This window comes from Clinocottus analis, unplaced genomic scaffold (genome assembly GCF_023055335.1).
Source record: "Clinocottus analis isolate CAN_PGR_092001 unplaced genomic scaffold, fCliAna1.0.p SCAF_12, whole genome shotgun sequence".
Taxonomy (NCBI): Eukaryota; Metazoa; Chordata; class Actinopteri; order Perciformes; family Cottidae; genus Clinocottus; species Clinocottus analis.
Genome location: NW_027175843.1, coordinates 12,852,481 through 12,870,438, shown reverse-complemented (window position 1 = coordinate 12,870,438; position 17,958 = coordinate 12,852,481). Strand labels below are relative to the sequence as shown.

Genomic DNA, 17,958 nt, shown 5'->3' with positions numbered 1-17,958 from the left:
CGGAAACCGGAACTACTTTCGTGTTTCTGCCGATCACAGTTTCTCCTCGGAGCCATAATAAAGTAACGCAGAGCAAAGAAGGTAAAAAAAGAAAAGAAAAAAGAGAGAAGATGGCAGGCGCCAAAGTAAGTTCACTTTCTTTCACTATTTCTTAAATAATTTACAGACTCTTGTGTCCAGTTTGTAAGCGTATGTTTGTTGTGTTGAATGAACATTTTTCAGACATTGGAGACCATTTGTTCTTTCGTATTGAGCTTCAGACGTTCAACGTTGGCGACATGTTTGTTTAGACCGAAGCGTTCATGTCCCCCATTTAATTGGGGCAACTGTGTGAACAGATGGGTGCCCTACATTATGCAAGTTTAAAAACATATAAAATACTGACATTGTTTGTCTTTTAAGTCAGCGTTGGTGTTGTGTATGGATGTTGGGTCCTCCATGTCCAACTCTGCCCCGGGTGAAGAGCCTTCTTTTGAACTTGCTAAAAAAGTAATCCAGAAGTTTGTCCAGCGCCAGGTAAACTTTGACGCATACATACACACATTGACAAAAAAATAATAAATAAATAACCTTTTACGCTCTCTGGAATCTTTGACACAGAAAAATGCCTTTTGACAGGTTTTTGCAGAGACCAAGGACGAACTGGCTTTAGTTCTGTTTGGCACAGAATCCACCGAGAACCCATTGGACAACGACGGCCAGTACCAGAACATCACTGTACATCGTCACCTTATGATCCCTGATTTCGAGCTTCTTGAGGAAATAGAGAATCAGGTCCATCCAGAGAATCATCAGGCTGATTGTATCCTTTTGCTTAGACAAAATAATATAGTTTATAAAGGCTGCATCTAATGATACTAAAGATGTTATAGTGGCATATTTGGTACAAACCTTTTTTTATTTCCAGGTAACAAAATAATTTGTGTGTTGGGATTACTTTTATCAGACCTACCAGTGTATTGTTGTGGCTTTGGATTTGTGTGTCATTTCATACAGAGTATGAATGTTTTCTGATACTGATGTGGCACCTTGCATGGTGGTTCCTCCCATCAGTGTGTGAATGGGTGAATGATGTCATGTAGTGTTAAAGCGCTTTGAATGGTCGGAAGACTAGAAAAGCGCTATACAAGTACAGGTCCATTTACCATAATCTGACTGATACCCAAAAGCATAAAACACTCAGTTTATAGTGACATTATCAGGTATACTACAAAGTAACAACATGAATTACCCAAAGGTATAAAGTAGGGGACACGCAGATCTTCAGTACAAAGTTGTCTAATCTCAATATTGTCAGTTTACTCTGGCCATGTCACACCAATAGGAGCTACTATTTTTGTTTGTGAAGCTGTAATTAACACATGTTTTTACTCCTTTTTAAAAGTTCAAATCAAATATTAACAAAGTAATACAAGCTAGCAGACAATTCTGTGGCAGTTGTGAGTCTATTTATGCATGAGATTTGGTTTGTGTACAGCCCCATTGTCCTCGATGGCGTGTGAGAATCAGTTTCCTCCTTAACTCCTGTTTAAAAGGGCTGGATGCTCTTGTTGTGTGCATGGATCTCCTTCAGAAAGAAACAAAGTAAGGAGCCGTCTGTATCCCACACATGATTCTCACAATTAACGGAAATAGATAAACTGATGTCTATACACTTAAATGTTAATTTTTCAGAAATTATTACTGTTCTTCCAATGATATGACATTATGTTTGGGATTTCTTTTCAGAGGAAAGAAGTGTGATCGTCTCAACATTTCTCTCCTGACTGACCTCAACACTCCAGCCAGCTCGGAGCAGATAGACGTTATCATTGAAAACCTGAAACAAGCGGGCATCACCCTGCAGTTTTTGTAAGCTTCAAACACATCCACTATGTGTCATTTCCAAGCAAATATGATTGAAAAGCTCCAAATATTTCTAGTGAAGGTATTGAATAATACAATAGTAATATATTTGTGTGCGTCAGTACTTACTTTATTAAATGGCAGCCATTTCATGATTATTGTAATGTCAATCATAACAGAGCTGTGAAAGAGAGCTTGACTAAAATATCAAGGACCACCACTGTGCTCCATCAAATTTATTGGTGGGAGATATTTTATTTTAACTAATAGTTAGTATTTTCGATGAAACTTGGTGCGCTACACACATTTGATTTCATTGTTTTGTTACAAACACACACTTGTTCTGGATTTTCTGAATACTAACTGTGCAGTTATTATAAATTACTCTGGATTACTCTGGACGGGCATTCTAATCAAATCCACAAAGTTAAATGGGTGTCTTCTAATGTATTTACTCATTCCTATGTATGTATGCTTCCTTCCACCTAACCGATCTCAGCTTGCCTTTCCCTGTGGAGGATGATGAAGAGAGTAGAGGGGATGCGGACAGAAGAAGCCCTGGTCACCCGGGCATGGGCAAAGGTCTCTCCAAGGAACAGAAGAGCAGCGTCGACATAGTGAAACACATCATGCTAAACCTCGATGAGGAGAACGGCCTGGATGAAATTTACTCCTTCAGGTTTATTTCTCATGTCTAACTTTTTTCTTCTTTACATGTGTTTCTCTCCAAATGACATATTTTTTACACTCAAAAGTAATTAATACTATTATTAGTTATTGAATAATGACTTGGCTTTTCCTGCGCTTTACCCGCTGCAGGAATGCAATTGAGCAGCTGTGCATGTTCAAGCGTATCGAGAGGAAACCTATGGCCTGGCCCTGTCAGCTGACCATCGGCAGCTGTCTTTCCATCCGTATTGTTGGATACAAAGCAGTAAGTATACTGTGAAGTACACTGGATGAATATACACACTACATGTTTAATCCAACGCTAAATTGAATGAAGGAATACTATCACGTCACAAAAAAAGGGCACATGATATCGAGATATTTGCTCTGACATCATGCACACAAAGGTGATTATAACTTCAGGAGGCGGCTGCAGCCTTAAGAGCCAAGCGCCGTAGTTGCTCTCCACCAATTGTAAGACCCAGAGCATGATGGAAAACATTTGCCTGTAGCTGATCGGCTCTTAGTTTCAATAACACCATGTTTTCGAGAAAATCCCAGTTTTCTGTAGGTTATAAGTGTCATGTCATGGAAGGTTTTAATATGTTCACAAACATCCTGTGTGATTTATAGTAACAATAAGATTTACCAAAACAATTATTAATTACAAAGAGCAAGGTAGACCTCAAAAGTGCTTTCAGTGCAGTGAAGAGTGGTCGTGATTAGTTCGCCAGAGGGGCACACACAGGGACTTGCACGCATGCATCTCCAGACTTGCTGAATAAACAAAGCACAGAGAAGATTGCAACACACACAGTGGGAGTGTGACTTTATTTTCTGCTTCCAGGTGACAGAGGAGAAACTTAAGAAATCGTGGACTACAATTGATGCCCAAACCAACAAGAAAGATGACGTGAAGAAGGAGACTGTCTATTGTCTGGATGATGACAATGAGACAGAGGTGCAGGGGGAAGATACCATCCAAGGTGAACTAATTGTATCAGATTAAATTACTTAATATTCTACTTTTTTACAAAATAACACTCAAATAAAATGTCTTTGGTCCACAGGTTTTCGTTATGGAAGTGATATCGTTCCCTTCTCCAAAGTAGATCAAGAACAGATGAAATACCAGCATGATGGGAAGTGCTTTGCTGTCCTTGGCTTCGCCAAACAGAACCAGGTATTATACTTCTATGCTGGTGTGATGAGCCTGGGATCTAAAACAAATCTCAGATCAAGTAAACCTGAACCTTTTTTAGACTGCGCTGCTTACTTTATTCACCTTCTGTTTCTTTCTACCGCCTGCCTGCAGGTACGCCGCCATCAGTTCATGGGGAATCAAGTCATCAAGGTGTTTCCTGCCAAGGATGATGAGGTGGGAATGGAGAGACCCGCCACATTGCTGGTGACTACACGTTGATACTGACCTGTTTCTGTCTCTACCGTTCTGTCTGAGCAGCATGCAGGAGTTGCGTTGTCCGCTCTTATCCAAGCCTTGGATGAACTCAACATGGTGGCCATTGTACGTTACGCCTATGCCCGTAACGCGAACCCTCAAGTGGGAGCAGCCTTCCCCTGCATCAAGAAGGACCATGAGGTGAGATCTGACTACTAAACATGTTGTTTAAAGGGCCATTAAAGGGTTTAGTGGCATCTGTCTGTGTAGTTGCAGATTTCAACTAACTGAATACCACACACTCGCACCCCTCCCGTTCCTAGACTGAATATATATTCCATTTCTGTTATTAGATTGCCCTAAATCCAACACACTGGACCTTTTAACTGTATTTGTGTCAATTAGCACCGAGTTAATGATCTGTCTCTCCCCCTCAATAGTGTCTGATCTACGTCCAGCTGCCCTTCATGGAAGACCTGAGGCAGTTTACATTTCCTTCTCTTGAAAACAACAAAAAGTTCACTCCGTCAGGTACAAAACGGCATACATTTGCAGTTAATAATCAATTAAAACGCGGCACAAGTTCTGAACTAATGTCACCTAAACTGTGTATCCTTCTAAGAGCAAAATCAATGAGAAGCCTTCACTAAGAGATGCAGGACTGGACTTTTGTGTGTTATGTGGTTCCTCTAGACACTCAGCTGTCTGCTGTGGACTCTCTCATTGACTCCATGATGTTGATAGAGGAGGATGATAATGGATGCAAAAAGGACATGTTCAAGGTCCACCAGATTCCCAACCCTGCCTTTCAGAGGCACTTCCAGGTACCGCAGTTTGTATTTGAGAGATACAATAATTATATTACTTACTTATTCTGAGTTGATGCAGATAGTAAAGGTTTTAAGGCGACAAGGCCCAGGGGTGTCATTTTTTAAATCACATTTTAAATAATCTATTTGACCTGAGCTTTACCAGCTCGAGGCTGTTCATATTCAACCAGCATTGCTTCTCCCTCAGTCACTGTTTGTCTCACCCAACCTTTCTTTCAGTGTCTGCATCATCGGGCAGTGAGCCCCGGCACCCCTCTTCCTCCCATAGAGCCATGGCTGAAGGCTGCTCTTGAATGTCCCGTGGTCATTACTGAACGTTGCCAGGGTCCCCTTAAGGAGGTGAAGAGGAAGTTTCCTCTCACAGAAGTGGAGAAGAAAAAGAAGCTGAAGACAAGTGCAGATATTTTTGGCAAAGAGTAAGGTTGATTCATTGAGGTGGTTGGTCTTAAATGTTACGGACAGGATTGTTGGTCACGTAGTGTCTAAAGTTTTCATGTAGAAGACTGTGTTTGAAAAAAGTTGGAATGTTATTTTTTATAATCTTACACTAGTGTTTAATCAATCTCAGTACAAACTTTATACTGATTTATAAAAAAAAAATTGTATCGTAAGTGACCTATTTGCCATTAACAGCTCTGAGGAGCCAGATGCCAAGATGGCAAAAGAAGACGAAGAGGAAGATTATAACCTTGCTGACATTGCCGAAGGCAATGTTACTTCGGTGAGAATCGTGGAAGATGGATTGCACTACTTTCTATAAAAATCCAGTCTCCCAAAATAAAGTACTTTGGCACTTGTTGTAACAGGCTTACTCTTCCATTTTACCTAATTTCTCACTCATTTTAAACTCCTAACCAGGTGGGAAGCGTGGATCCAGCCAGAGACTTCCGGACTCTGATCAAGAAGAAGAGTCCTCCATTCGGAGAGGGTAAGATGCACAGTTTTTCTATTTGTATTTTAAAGCATCGTGACTCATGTTCAGCTCTTGTAAATTGCGTTTCTCTTTGTTTGGTTGTGGTGACCTTCATGTCCTTCCCAGTCTGTCAGCAACTGACTCGCAGGATAGAGCAGTTGCTTAGCAACAAGAACACACCGTATTACATGAAAAGCATCACCTGCATCCAGGCTTTTAGAGAGCAGTCGGTTAAGGTAAATAAACATTCGCTATCTTTTATTTCGGCAAATGCATGATGATGTGGGGATTTCTGTTGCACAGGTGTGTGACGTTATCAGAATGAATAGTTTTGGCTTTGCTATGGAGATCATGAGTCAATTTGGGAAGATTACAATGAGTCTGTTTAATTTCTCGCGACTTGAACCAAGGCCAGTTCTTGTGTGAGGATATGCTTATGTGTCTGTGTGTAGGAGTTAGCTTTTAGGACACTGATAAATGGATTTTTGAATGTTTCATATGTTTCGTCATTCAGCTGGGGGATGCCAATCTGTACAATGGTTACCTTCAGTCTCTGAAAAGAAGCATCCCAAACAGAGGGCTGGAGGTCTTCTGGGACCTGCTTGTTCAAGGTATGATAAGCCTCTTTACTCTCAGCTGCTGGATTTCTTCTAAATCACTTCTCCCTTGAGATGAGAATTTCCACATAATTTCATGGGTGCAAAAAAACAAGTAAATAATTCAAAAGTGGGAGCTGATAGAAGTTTAATAATGTGCTGTGGCCTGAATCAAAAGTTTGCTAAAAGCTATTTAAGACGTATTTCTTGCTGTTTGATTGACAGATGCCTTAACTCTGATCAGCAAGGACGAGGTTGAAGGAAGCAATGTATCCAAAACCGATGCTAATCAGGTGACGCCCCCTTTTATACCACTGTGAGCTGTTCAGGAAACTGTGATTGCATTTTGCATGTTAGAAACCAAGGTGATCTTCAGAATGTACTTCTACTGACTAAAGCATATTTTGTCCTCAGTTTCTGGTTACTGATGAGAAGAAAAAGGAGGAGGCTGCACCACCCGCTGAAGATACTGGAGATGTTGATGACTTGGCAAGTGTGACCTCTTCAGCTTTTGAATATTTAACTGAAGTTTCCAAAACTTGTGGTTAGACCATTTCCTGTATATTTAGGATGGCCTATTGAGACGTTTCATATAAACGCTCCAGTCTTAAAACTTTTTTTGACTCTCTTCCTATGCAGCTGGACATGATGTAACCGTTGAAGCAAGGGGAGCGTCTACAGTGGACATGCAGAGAAACAAGAACAATGCAATCATTCAGCTCGACCAGACCAAACCTATTCAGCCGTCCATTGTTCTGTCTCCCACTTCCAGCCCCATGACACTCTTATCACAGAGTAACTGACCAATGTTTGATTTAGCGAATGTTTGTACCAGTACTGCATGACATTTCTTTGGGGATAGAGATTTGTTTTGTCTTGAATGTCAAAATTATTTGAAAAATGAGCCTGTTCTAATTCCTTGGGATTTTCCTGTAATGTAATGAAGTGAATGCTTTAAATCTTAAGATTCATGTGTATGAAAAATCCTTTGTCATTTTACACAAGACGTCACTGCCATGTTCAAGAAACTGAAAGTTTATTATCTCAAAGCTTAATGCTCGACTTGTACTTTGATTTGTATAACAAAACATTGAAGATAAATAGATTCCTGACAAATGTAGTAAAGCGCATTGCCGTGATGTCATTTTCAACTTGTACAGTGCAAAGTATAATGTTAGTAAACCAGTATCTGAAGTTTAAAATGCTAAATGAACAGTATGACGTCCACATCGGTGTTACCTTTCTTTAACATACCCACTGGATAAAGCGGTCAAACAAACTGGACGTGGACAGATCAGAGAAGTCTTTTCCTTTGAAGATGGCGTCCTTGTCATCCATGGCCAGCTTCATTAGGACTTTTTGGTCAACGTCATTTCTTGTGGCAATCACCATGGAAACGACCTGCGCCCCGCGCATGGCACTCACGGCCTCGTCCAGGTTGTTGCCGTCAGTGACGCCGTCTGTGATGAAAACGAACGAAACCTCTGCGTTGCGTCTCGTCTTGCGAACATTTCCTTTGCCTACGATTTTGTCAATAGTATATAAGATGGCGGGCCCTATGCTTGACGAAGAATCGAGGTAAGGCAGGCGCGCGATGCCGTCGGCGATGACAGCGGGGTCGTGCGTGAGAGGAAAAGCCACGTGGTTCTCAGTCTCCTTGCCAAATTCTAGTAACGCCAAACGGGCTCGCATACGATCATTCTTGCTGTCGGCCAGTCCCAGCCTGTCTGCCACCTTCTGCACAAATTCACGGACTTGCCGGAAATTGTCCATCCCAAGGCGCTCCGAGCCATCGAGCATAAATACCAAATCCACCGGCCGCTGGACACAGGGAGCTACATCCGGCTCTGTAATGAAGGGAACCAAATCAATCACTGAGCTGCACGCCATTATACCATTTAACAAGTTCCCTCGCCGTGCACAACACCTACCACGTCTACAGGGGAGATCAGGGCACACAATCACAGGATCTGGAAGGGACATTAAATGAACATAAGTTAGAGAACTGGTCAGAAGGGTGTGTGGCTGTGTGTCTCTGTGTCGCTCTCTCACCAGGGCAGAGAACAGTCTCCATCTTCTCTATGAAGTCTTCGGCCACCAAGTCCACGTAATTCTTCATCCCAGTGACGCGCTCTTTCTTTTTGCACGCGATCGACACCAGGATCTCGTCATCCTGCTTCTTCTGAAACATGTCACCGATCCCGATGGCGTTCACCACCACATTGTTGTTGCAAAGGTAATTGAGCAAATCCTCATTGTCACGCGGGTCAAAGCGGCCGTCTGTGATCACCACCACGGATACTTTGGCTTGGGCTCTCTTGCCGTCCCTGATGAGGTGATCGTAGGCGAACTTGAGAGCAGAGGGTGTAAAGGTGCCCCCGGCTATCCACTGTAGCTTCTTCACTGCCGTTTTAAAGGCAGACATGGAGTTGACGTTCGGGTCGTTGAGACGAATGGCCTCAAAGGTCCCGTTGTGACTGAATTGAACAACTCCGACTCTTGTGCCTGGAAGAGGTAGACATGTCAAGTGGTGCAGATGAGGCTGGCCTTAATCTCTGTCAAACATCCCCTTCCAAAAAAAAAAATACATTTGGGCTGTTTTTCAATACTTTACTGAAGCTTTAACCGACAGAAATGGATCACACGTTATTTTATACTTCAGTTTTTGGGAAATTCAAACAAATGTAAATTGTCTATTTGTCGGTGACTACTTTCAGTTAATACAAACATAATGCTGTTGTGAGTCTTTTGAAATGGCAGTAAGATGCAGTTTGTGTCAAGAGACCATTTATGCGCACAGACAAATAAGGTATATCGTGTTTGGGCTGCATGGAAAATACTTTTCTGTATTATAGATTAATTGTTTGTATTGGTCTGTACATTGGATTTGTTGAAAGTTTAAAAAAATATATTGTTTTCAGCAATTAACAGAAAAATTATCACCAAAAACATTGCTGATGTTTTGACTTAATGTTCACATTACGTTGAAATACGAACTGGTTACACTTCAGACGGCTAAAAATATACAGAGCTGCAAATCTGTACTTTCTGTGCAGGATGAATCATCCGCGTCGTGGGGTCCTGTGTGTTGGCTCTTGACTGTATATTCAGTGGTGGATTAAGTGATTCACTCTTTGGAAATGGTTAATCTCTACTTCTTATAACTTGAAACTGTGTCTGCAAAAAGATTTGCAGAGATGTCTGGGCTGTGTTTTGATTTTACCGGTTGACGACGCAGGGTCGCTGGCCATAGATCCCAACCTGTTGATGGTGTTGATAACAAAGTTCTTTTCCAGGGTGAAGTTTGTCAGCCCAACACTCTCTGAGCTATCAATTACAAATACAATATCCAGAGCTCCACACCGCTTCTCACAGTCTGAGGAAAAGAACAAGAACTGGATCAGTATGTTCAAAGACACAGAACGATGAAGCTGTTCAATCGGTAATATTTACCACAACAACCACACGTCTCCCTGATGTAAGTCATGACATCACAGTCCTGCAGTGACAGGTGTGCATGTTAGAAGGAATACAACCAAGGACAGGTAACTGCTATAAAGTATTTTTTTTAAACTGCTTTATGAAGTTGACTCACATTAAGCCCAGGATCGCCCACTGGTCCTGGGTTCCCCTACACACACACACACACACACACACACACACACACACACACATACACACACACACACACGCATAAAGAGAGCAGTGCAGTTGGATCTCAAATTTGCACGCATGGCCAAGTCATTATCTGAGTAGTTGAGCTGTTACTTACATCAGGTCCAGGATCTCCTCTGGGTCCTCGTGGTCCTGACTCCCCCAGCACACCCTGTTCTCCCTGCACACAAAACATTTTTCAGTGGAAATGTTTCTAAGTAAAGTTGCTTTCTCAATAATTTCTGTATCGATTGCATTTGTAATTCTGTAGAAGACTAAACAGAGCATCCAAACCACAACATGTGGTAATGTGTGATCTTTCTTAGGAACTACTAGTGCAATGAATCACTTAATAAATCATCTTAAACTGGCCAGCTACAGCTTGTACAATCTTTGAGACTGAGCAGTGTCAGATGTAGTCAGGTGTGCCGTGGGAAAATGTCCAATTTCACTTCATCAGTCAAAGCATTTTTTTAATTTAAGTTAATAATTTTCCATTGTTGAGCGTCTGAGCCTGCATATAGTGACTGGCCGAGTCATTAAATACTCTTCCATTTCAGTAGATAGCGCAATAATTACCTGGCATATATGCTGTATTATGTGTGTATATGCAACAATGTGACATTTTGTAACTTCTTTGGTTGTTAGTGTGCTTTTTTATTGTATGAAAATCTGCCGTGGCTCAAAACAGGTTGAAAAACACCGCATTAAACATTCAATGTGTTTTGTTAATCTACAATCACTGGTCAATACTCAGGTTGCTCTGACTGAAACCCTGTTGCACGTCAACCATTTTGTTATGCAGCTTACAGGCTCTCCTGGTGTTCCGTTATCTCCAGCTTCTCCTTTGGCACCACATTCCCCTCTGCCCCCCCTGGGTCCTCTTCTCCCTGGATCCCCTCTGTCCCCCTGGGAAGAGCACAGCTACTTGAGACTCAATATGCAACATATGCAGGAATTCTGTGAGGGAAACAGAAACTCGTACGGTGGATCCTCTCGTTCCAGGATAGTTGAATCCTGGTCTTCCATTGTCGCCCTTTATTAGAAGAAAAGGAATCACATCACTCACAAAATGTTGGAGCGTTTTACATAATGAAAGGGATCGCCGGCATTTTGTTTTTACGCACTTTTGGTCCAGGTGGCCCAGAGTCTCCCCTTGGTCCAGGATCCCCAGAATTTCCCATGCTGCCCTGCAACCACAGAAGGAACTTAAACAGTGTTCCATCGTCAACGTTGTATTTCACATATTTGTTTGTGCAGAATATACTATACACAAGCCGACAATGAGCAGTTTTAGCGTGGTATTAACAACACACATTTCCTCCGGGGTCCCCTGATCCTCCAGGCTGCCCCCTGGATCCTGGTAGTCCTTGGTCTCCCTGGAAGAGAAAATATGAGAGAAAACATTATTGCTGGACACGACGTTCACTCCAGCCCACATGCACAGACTTACTCAGGCTGATGTGAATTTGGCAATGCACAGTCCTGAACAATTTAAAAGAGATAGCTTTCCTTTACTGTACAATTTCCCTGGAAGATGTGTTTACGATAACAAGCTTATCTCGAACCATCTTGGCAGCGGACCAAGTACATGAAGGCGATTCTCCGGAAGCTGCTGAGTCATCCCTCTGCCAAAATCCACCCACAGCATGATCCCCTCACCTTTCCGCCCTTCAGTCCATATTCTCCGGATCGGCCTCTGCCTCCCTGTGGCCCGAGTTCTCCCTAGAAAATAAATGAGTGTGTCAGGATTTGCATCACACCATTAATCATCAACTGATGTATACATAACATAACAGTAAGGCAATAATAATTCCATTGCAGGGGAATATGTGTAAATATCCAGTGAATCTGATTACAAAATGCCCAAGAGCAACACTTAGCTGAATCGGGCCGGGAAGGAATGTTTGTGTTCTTTCTCTGGAAGATTAAATCCCTGCAGAGGGATTTGAAACTCATGGGTCTCATTTCTTTCATGTTGTTAAATTCTCTTGTAAGGTCATCAGAGTCCACTGCATTTTGTTAGTGTTTCACAATAAGTCATGATTTGACTCTTTGAGTCTCAGCACCGGCTCGCTTTCCTACCTCGTTCCTCCCTGCGAGTTATTTTTAAAGCGTGTTACACTATGTTGAGTCATTTTTTTGTGGAACTGTGTTTTTTGCAGCTTTGTCGAGTTTGGGCTTTAAAAATCTTCTTTTGAGCGCTGAATTTACCTTCTCTCCTTTTAGCCCATCAGGACCTTGTCCTCCCTTTGGTCCAGCGTCTCCTCTTCTTCCCTGTTAATGATTATTTAATGGTAATGTATAACAAACTATGGCAATATTTCTCAAAATGATAACAATTATTTCAATAAAAGTGGTTGAGATACCGATTCGCCTCTTTTTCCAGGTGGGCCAGGACGCCCCTGCAAGAGTTAATAGAATTGAGTCAGCTTTATAACTCGCTCACAGTAATATATAGAGCAGAAGTCATTATAATGAAAATAAATGTTGTTCTGTACCACAGAACCCTTTTGTCCCGGTGGCCCTGGATTTCCTGGATTTCCATTTTCCCCCTAAACAAAAAAGATTTTTTATTTTGCTTTTCACCAAATATTAATCTTCATTTTCTCACAATGCTTTCTGCTGTGTTTAATTGAACGTTTACCTTTGTCCCTTGGTTACCCCGAAGGCCGGGTGGACCCGACTTTCCAGGGTGGCCCGAGTCTCCCTGAACAAACAAAAGACATTATCTATTGCACATTTGAGACGTCTGGACGTCTACAGGGCCCATAAGTTATAACATTATGAAGCCTCTTGTTTTTATCTGCCACTAATTTTCAGGGAAAGATCCCAGTTTTGATTTGACACTGACCTTTTCTCCGTTATCACCAGGTGGTCCAGTGTCACCAGCTTCCCCATGGTAACCGTCTGGTCCCTTTCAGAGACATGAAACAGAAAGATACAGTAGTTTCGTCAACCAGTAAAATAATACTTATTATTGCTCTGGCTGATGGATTGTAGCCATGTAAATCATTTTCATCTCATAAATATGATAAAATAAGACGGTTAGAATACCACTGGACCCGCAAATGATTACCAAAGATAAACTCTCTCGCCTCGGTCAAAACATTTCACATGTCAACATGTACAAAAAACACACTTAATATGACCTCTAGACTGACCTTGTCACCTCCATCACCTTTGCAACCAGGAGCTCCAATTCGGCCGATTTTACCCTGAAGATTTCCCAGAGACAATGACATCATGTCAGTGAGCTGAACAGACGGAGAGTCACTGTCTACACTGTACATTTTACTTTGTCGTATGAGGACTCACCTTTTGACCGTCGGTTCCATTCCTGCCAGATGCTCCTGCCACACCCTGGTTATTCGGACGTCATTGAAGAAAGAAAAATTCACTACAGTAAACAAACGTTGGCTGTGTCGGATGTAGTAGGATATTAAATGTTACATATATGCAAGAAAACATTAAAACGCATCTTTACCTTTGCCCCACCTGATCCGAGTTCACCCTGATGAGGTAAAGAATAGCCATCGATTTAACAGAATTTCATTCCATTTGACGGATGGAACAGAAAAGCGTGGGTGTAAAGATTTCTCTCACCTTGTCACCTATCAAGCCGATCTCTCCCTGTGAGAACAGAAGCACACGTTACTGATGAATAACAAATGAGTTAACTATGGATGTGTAGCACACAAGATCATCAATCAATGGGCTTCAGCAAACCTTCGGACCGGGTTGTCCAATCGGACCTTCAATGCCAGGATCACCCTGTAATATAATAAATTATACTCTGCATTAAAACAATGATATGAATATATTCATAGAAACCTTTTTTCTTAGAATTTCAAAGTGTAATAACGTTGCTATCTTGGACCCACTTGTCGACCCCTTGCTCCTTTTGGTCCAATGTAACCTCTGTCTCCTTTCATACCCTGGAAATAATAGACGAAAATGTGTTTTGGTGCAAGCAGAAATATACATAAAAAGCATATTGTTGTCTTTAGTTTTTTCACTACTCACTTTTGGACCTTGAGGCCCTCTTGGTCCAGGGAGCCCAGGAGTCGCCAGGCATTTTTGTTCAAAGCACTACATGATCAAACAAAAAAAAACAACAACATATTAATTGCAGCAACGCACGAAAAAATGTCTGATCAAATAATATGGATATAGTAATTGTGAATTCCTCCTTACCTGTAAATAGGCTTGATGTTTCTGCAAAGAAAAAACAACAGTCAGTAAAAAGTGCCTCATAATTATACTACACATTTAATCTGAATTAGAATATAAGCATCACCATAATCTTTATGATACGATCGATGGATTCTGTCTTTATTTCTGGTTTCCCATCAACGATGTCCACGACTATGTAGTCCTCGCGATACACTTCAGGGATGGAGCTGGCTATCTCCCTCATTCCTGATTCATCAATGCTCCTTGACGCTGCCACGGAGAAAATTTTGATGCCTTTCTCCCGGGCCTTCTCTGCCATTGCCTTGATCCCCCCGCATCGATCTGCTGTCACATGCCCGTCAGTGATGACCACAGAGAAGAGGACGGCCTTCGTCCCGGAGAAGTGGTGGGTCATGTGGTGAGTCATTCTTTCAAGGGCGCAGTCGGTGTGGGTGCCTTTGCCTTCGTATATAATCCCATTGAGGTTCCTGATGAAGTTCTCCTTGGTCGTGAACGGACTGAAGACGTGCTGCGACTCCGAGAAGTTCAAGCCTCCTATGGACCAGGAGATCTGGATCTGGCCTCTGTACTCCACATCAGACAGCCTCTGGGCAAACATCTTGGTGAACTCCATGACCTTTTTCACCAGGCTCCCAGGTGGAGACTCCTGTAAGGCGATGGTCTCAGAGGTGTCGAGGGTGAAAAACAGTTTGATGGGACAGTCGATTATCCCGGCTGGCGGAGAGAACATTGACAAAGTGTTAACATCTTGACTGCGTCTTTACAAATGCTAAAAAGTAACTCGGTTAATTTACTCAAGTGCTGTATTTAAGTACAGTTTTAAAGCAATTTTACTTTACTTGAGTATTTGCTATATTTTTCTACCCCACTACATTACAGAGGGAAATATAGTATTTGTTACTCATGGATGTGTAAAGAGAACTGGACGAAGCGTTGACCCTTTTATTTATAATTCCATCATTTGACCACAATGAAAAATTTGCTTCAAAGCCTGGTGGCGCTAGATACTAGACCTGCTACAATAATTACTCTAACGACTTATCATACCTCAGTCATTTTCACGTTATCAACGTTTTGTGTTTTAGTAACAAAGCCTAAGGGTCTATTTAATGTATTATTCTAATCGAGTGTTTGACTTATTTAGCATACTTCCAAGGTTTTTATTTGTCATTCTACAACAGGGTTGCACCACTACATTTTTATTTTAGTCCAAATTTGCAACATTGGAAAGAAAGCAAAATATATATATATTTCATATTGTACATGGCTGGTAGAGGATGATTTAAGAAACCTTACAGCGGTTTGTCTAATATCCCCTTAGCTTTTGCACCTCTTCTTCTTCGTCCTGTTCTGTGTCGTACACCTCCCATGCAGTTTGTTGTCAGCAACAGAATCTTGATTAATATTTGATCAGTGCTGACCAGTTTGATCGGAGTTCACAAGCTTCACAAGCAATTAGAGCCTTCTCTGCTATGATTGGTTGTTTTTTAGGTGGGCGCAAAATCCATAAGGAGCAATAAAAGAAAGCTGAGGGATCTTATTTTTTTCCACAGATATAGTACATAGTGTCAGCTTGAACAAAAGTGAAAAGAATAGTTATTTGTATTAATTATTATTTTTAAATTAATTATTAAGTATATGTCATTGCAATTTTGTGGTATTTCTACTTTTACTGAAGTCAAGGATCGGAAGTCTTATTTCACCATTGAATACATTAAAAGGCCTACATTATTTGATAACACAAAAAAGACATATATTCTGAGCTCAATACATATTAATGGCACTCACTCGCACAACCTTGAGGTCTGGGTATTGGCTGGAGTGGAGGTGGTGTTGGATTTGGACTATCACCTCGCCCAGGTATTGGTCTGGGCCCACGAGGGGTCAGACCTTGAGGAATTGTAGTTTGGAGCATGCACAGAAAGATGAACCCTGCAATCATCGCCATTTTTCCTACAAAGAAGAAGACAGAGAGGAGAGAGGGCAGTTGTTAAAGGCTTATTTTCACTCCAACGCTCGCTTTAAATGCAGGAAATAGCTGTCAAACAAGTGAGTCTTTGCAGAAGGCATCTTCACAGAGCTTAGGAATGTTTATCGTTGTTTTAAACACTGTCTGTGAATAACCACACTCTGTTGAAAAGAAGGACAATATTTAAATTTAGTGCTGAAATGGAAGAAAAAAATCTGTTGCATCCCACCTGTTTAATGTTGAGGCCGGGGGTTCGCAAACTATTTTATGTCATGCATGATCAATCATAAAAAAGACAACAGAAGATCGAGATAACATTTGGTTTAAGGAGGGCCCTCATCTGAAGAAGATTTGTCCTGATTGGTGAGGCCTGATTGGACAGCGGTTTGCTTTATGTGAGTATAACTTTTACTAACATAAAAAAAACTCATTGCTAAATGTTACTTAATACACAGCTAGGGTTTTTTTAAATATAAGAATGAAAACCAAGGGATGTTCTGGAGAGAAATCAAAGCCAGTCAGCTGTGCTGTTGTACAGTGCTGGAATGTACATTTACTGATGTACTACTTTGAGGTACTTGTACTTATCTTGAAAATGTCCTTTTACTGCTGCTTTATACTTCTACTTAACCCAGCAGGGAATACCGTATTATACTTTTTAGCTATTGACATTTATTTCACAGCCTTCAACCACTATATACTAAATGCTTCACACATTCATATTATATATATATATATATATATATATATATATATATATATATATATATATATATATATATATATATATATATATATATATGTGTGTGTGTGTGTGTGTGTGTGTGTGTGTGTGTGTGTGTGTGTGTGTGTGTGTGTGTGTATAAGTTATTTATATATAAAGTTATTAAACTTTTGAACTTAAACTTTAAATTAAGTTATAGTCAAAATGTAATGAAGTACAAAGTCAAATTTGTCCCTCTTAAATGTAGTGGAGTAGAAGTATGAAGTATTATCAAATTAAAATAGTCAAGTAAAGTACAGTACAGAGTAAGTACTATACTTTCCACCGCTGCTTATTAATGTACCAGGTCTGGTCCAATACTACAATATATCGTAAGCCTTCTGGCTGGTGGCTATACTTTTACTTTTGATGAGCACACGTTGCTGCTAACTTTGACTTAGAACAACGTATCTCCCACAAGGCGCCAACATCATCGACCCATCACTTTATCTCTTTAAGTGTTTTTCTTCCAAAAACAGCTGTGAAGACTCATTTAGGCACGACACCTTGTTCAACCTTTAGAAAAGTTCAGTAAAAGTGTACTTACCGCGGCGACTGCACGGACGAAGCTTTTAATATGAGATGCGACAAGAAACTACTACCGGGAACAAGCTTTCATGTAAACTATAGATAATCTTCTCCATCAGAATTCCCATATCAGCCGACTGTTTCCAGGGTCAGCTCTTGGTCGAGAAGACGCCTAGTTTTAAACTCAATTGACGCGCGAGCACGCCTGGTGCGCGCGCTCACGCGCTCGCGGAGAGGAATTCCATTGGACGATGTTTAGATCTTCGGCTGGCGTTTGACAGAGCAGCTGGAGTCAAAGGAGGCAGCACCGTGTCCAAAATGTCAGTGTAATTCTGAAAAATAAAGCAGCTTTAAATAAACACAAGATGCTTTCATGATCTATTTATCTGCTTGCTTTGACAGAATAAATGTGAGTCACAGACTGATTCTCTCCAAATAGCAGCTTTACAAACACTTCAACACCGCTGCTGCATATCCTTACATGGAGAGAGCTGCACAGGCTCCCAGTCTGTTTATGCTTCAGGACTGTACAGCAGCAGAGATGTCACGGTGGAATTGAACCGCTTCAACTAGCCAAAAAAAAAAAATTGTTTAT

The 17,958-nt window shown here is 41.2% G+C and overlaps 2 protein-coding genes across 3 annotated transcripts; one reads left to right on the top strand and one right to left on the bottom strand.

Moving 5' to 3' along the window:
* The first annotated feature begins 25 nt into the window (after positions 1-25).
* xrcc5 (X-ray repair complementing defective repair in Chinese hamster cells 5) lies at positions 26-7,391 on the top strand. Its single transcript, XM_068572148.1, has 21 exons — positions 26-125; positions 403-516; positions 619-802; positions 1,536-1,584; positions 1,729-1,851; positions 2,345-2,524; positions 2,665-2,779; positions 3,362-3,500; positions 3,585-3,697; positions 3,830-3,892; positions 3,977-4,114; positions 4,354-4,444; positions 4,607-4,737; positions 4,963-5,159; positions 5,377-5,464; positions 5,602-5,671; positions 5,783-5,892; positions 6,171-6,267; positions 6,478-6,545; positions 6,667-6,741; positions 6,892-7,391. Exons 1-21 carry the CDS (start codon positions 111-113, stop codon positions 6,904-6,906), a joined length of 2,175 nt encoding a protein of 724 aa, XP_068428249.1. The 5' UTR covers positions 26-110; the 3' UTR covers positions 6,907-7,391.
* LOC137782657 (collagen alpha-2(VI) chain-like) lies at positions 7,098-17,531 on the bottom strand. 2 transcript variants are annotated; one of them, XM_068572147.1, is made up of 28 exons: positions 17,383-17,531; positions 15,901-16,056; positions 14,207-14,817; positions 14,104-14,124; positions 13,933-13,998; positions 13,791-13,844; positions 13,636-13,680; positions 13,513-13,539; positions 13,394-13,420; positions 13,225-13,269; positions 13,071-13,124; positions 12,761-12,823; positions 12,554-12,616; positions 12,408-12,461; positions 12,276-12,311; positions 12,121-12,183; positions 11,569-11,631; positions 11,223-11,285; positions 11,034-11,096; positions 10,892-10,942; positions 10,717-10,815; positions 10,025-10,087; positions 9,848-9,883; positions 9,706-9,751; positions 9,476-9,628; positions 8,305-8,757; positions 8,184-8,222; positions 7,098-8,099 (listed from the first exon to the last, which is right to left on the bottom strand). In XM_068572147.1, the coding sequence occupies exons 2-28, from the start codon at positions 16,049-16,051 to the stop codon at positions 7,498-7,500; spliced, it is 3,111 nt and encodes a 1,036-aa protein (XP_068428248.1). In that variant the 5' UTR covers positions 16,052-16,056; positions 17,383-17,531; the 3' UTR covers positions 7,098-7,497. The 2 variants fall into 2 exon arrangements, with proteins under 2 accessions (XP_068428248.1, XP_068428247.1); XM_068572146.1 differs by having other exon boundaries at positions 7,099-8,099; positions 15,892-16,056.
* Between the last annotated feature and the right edge of the window lie 427 nt (positions 17,532-17,958).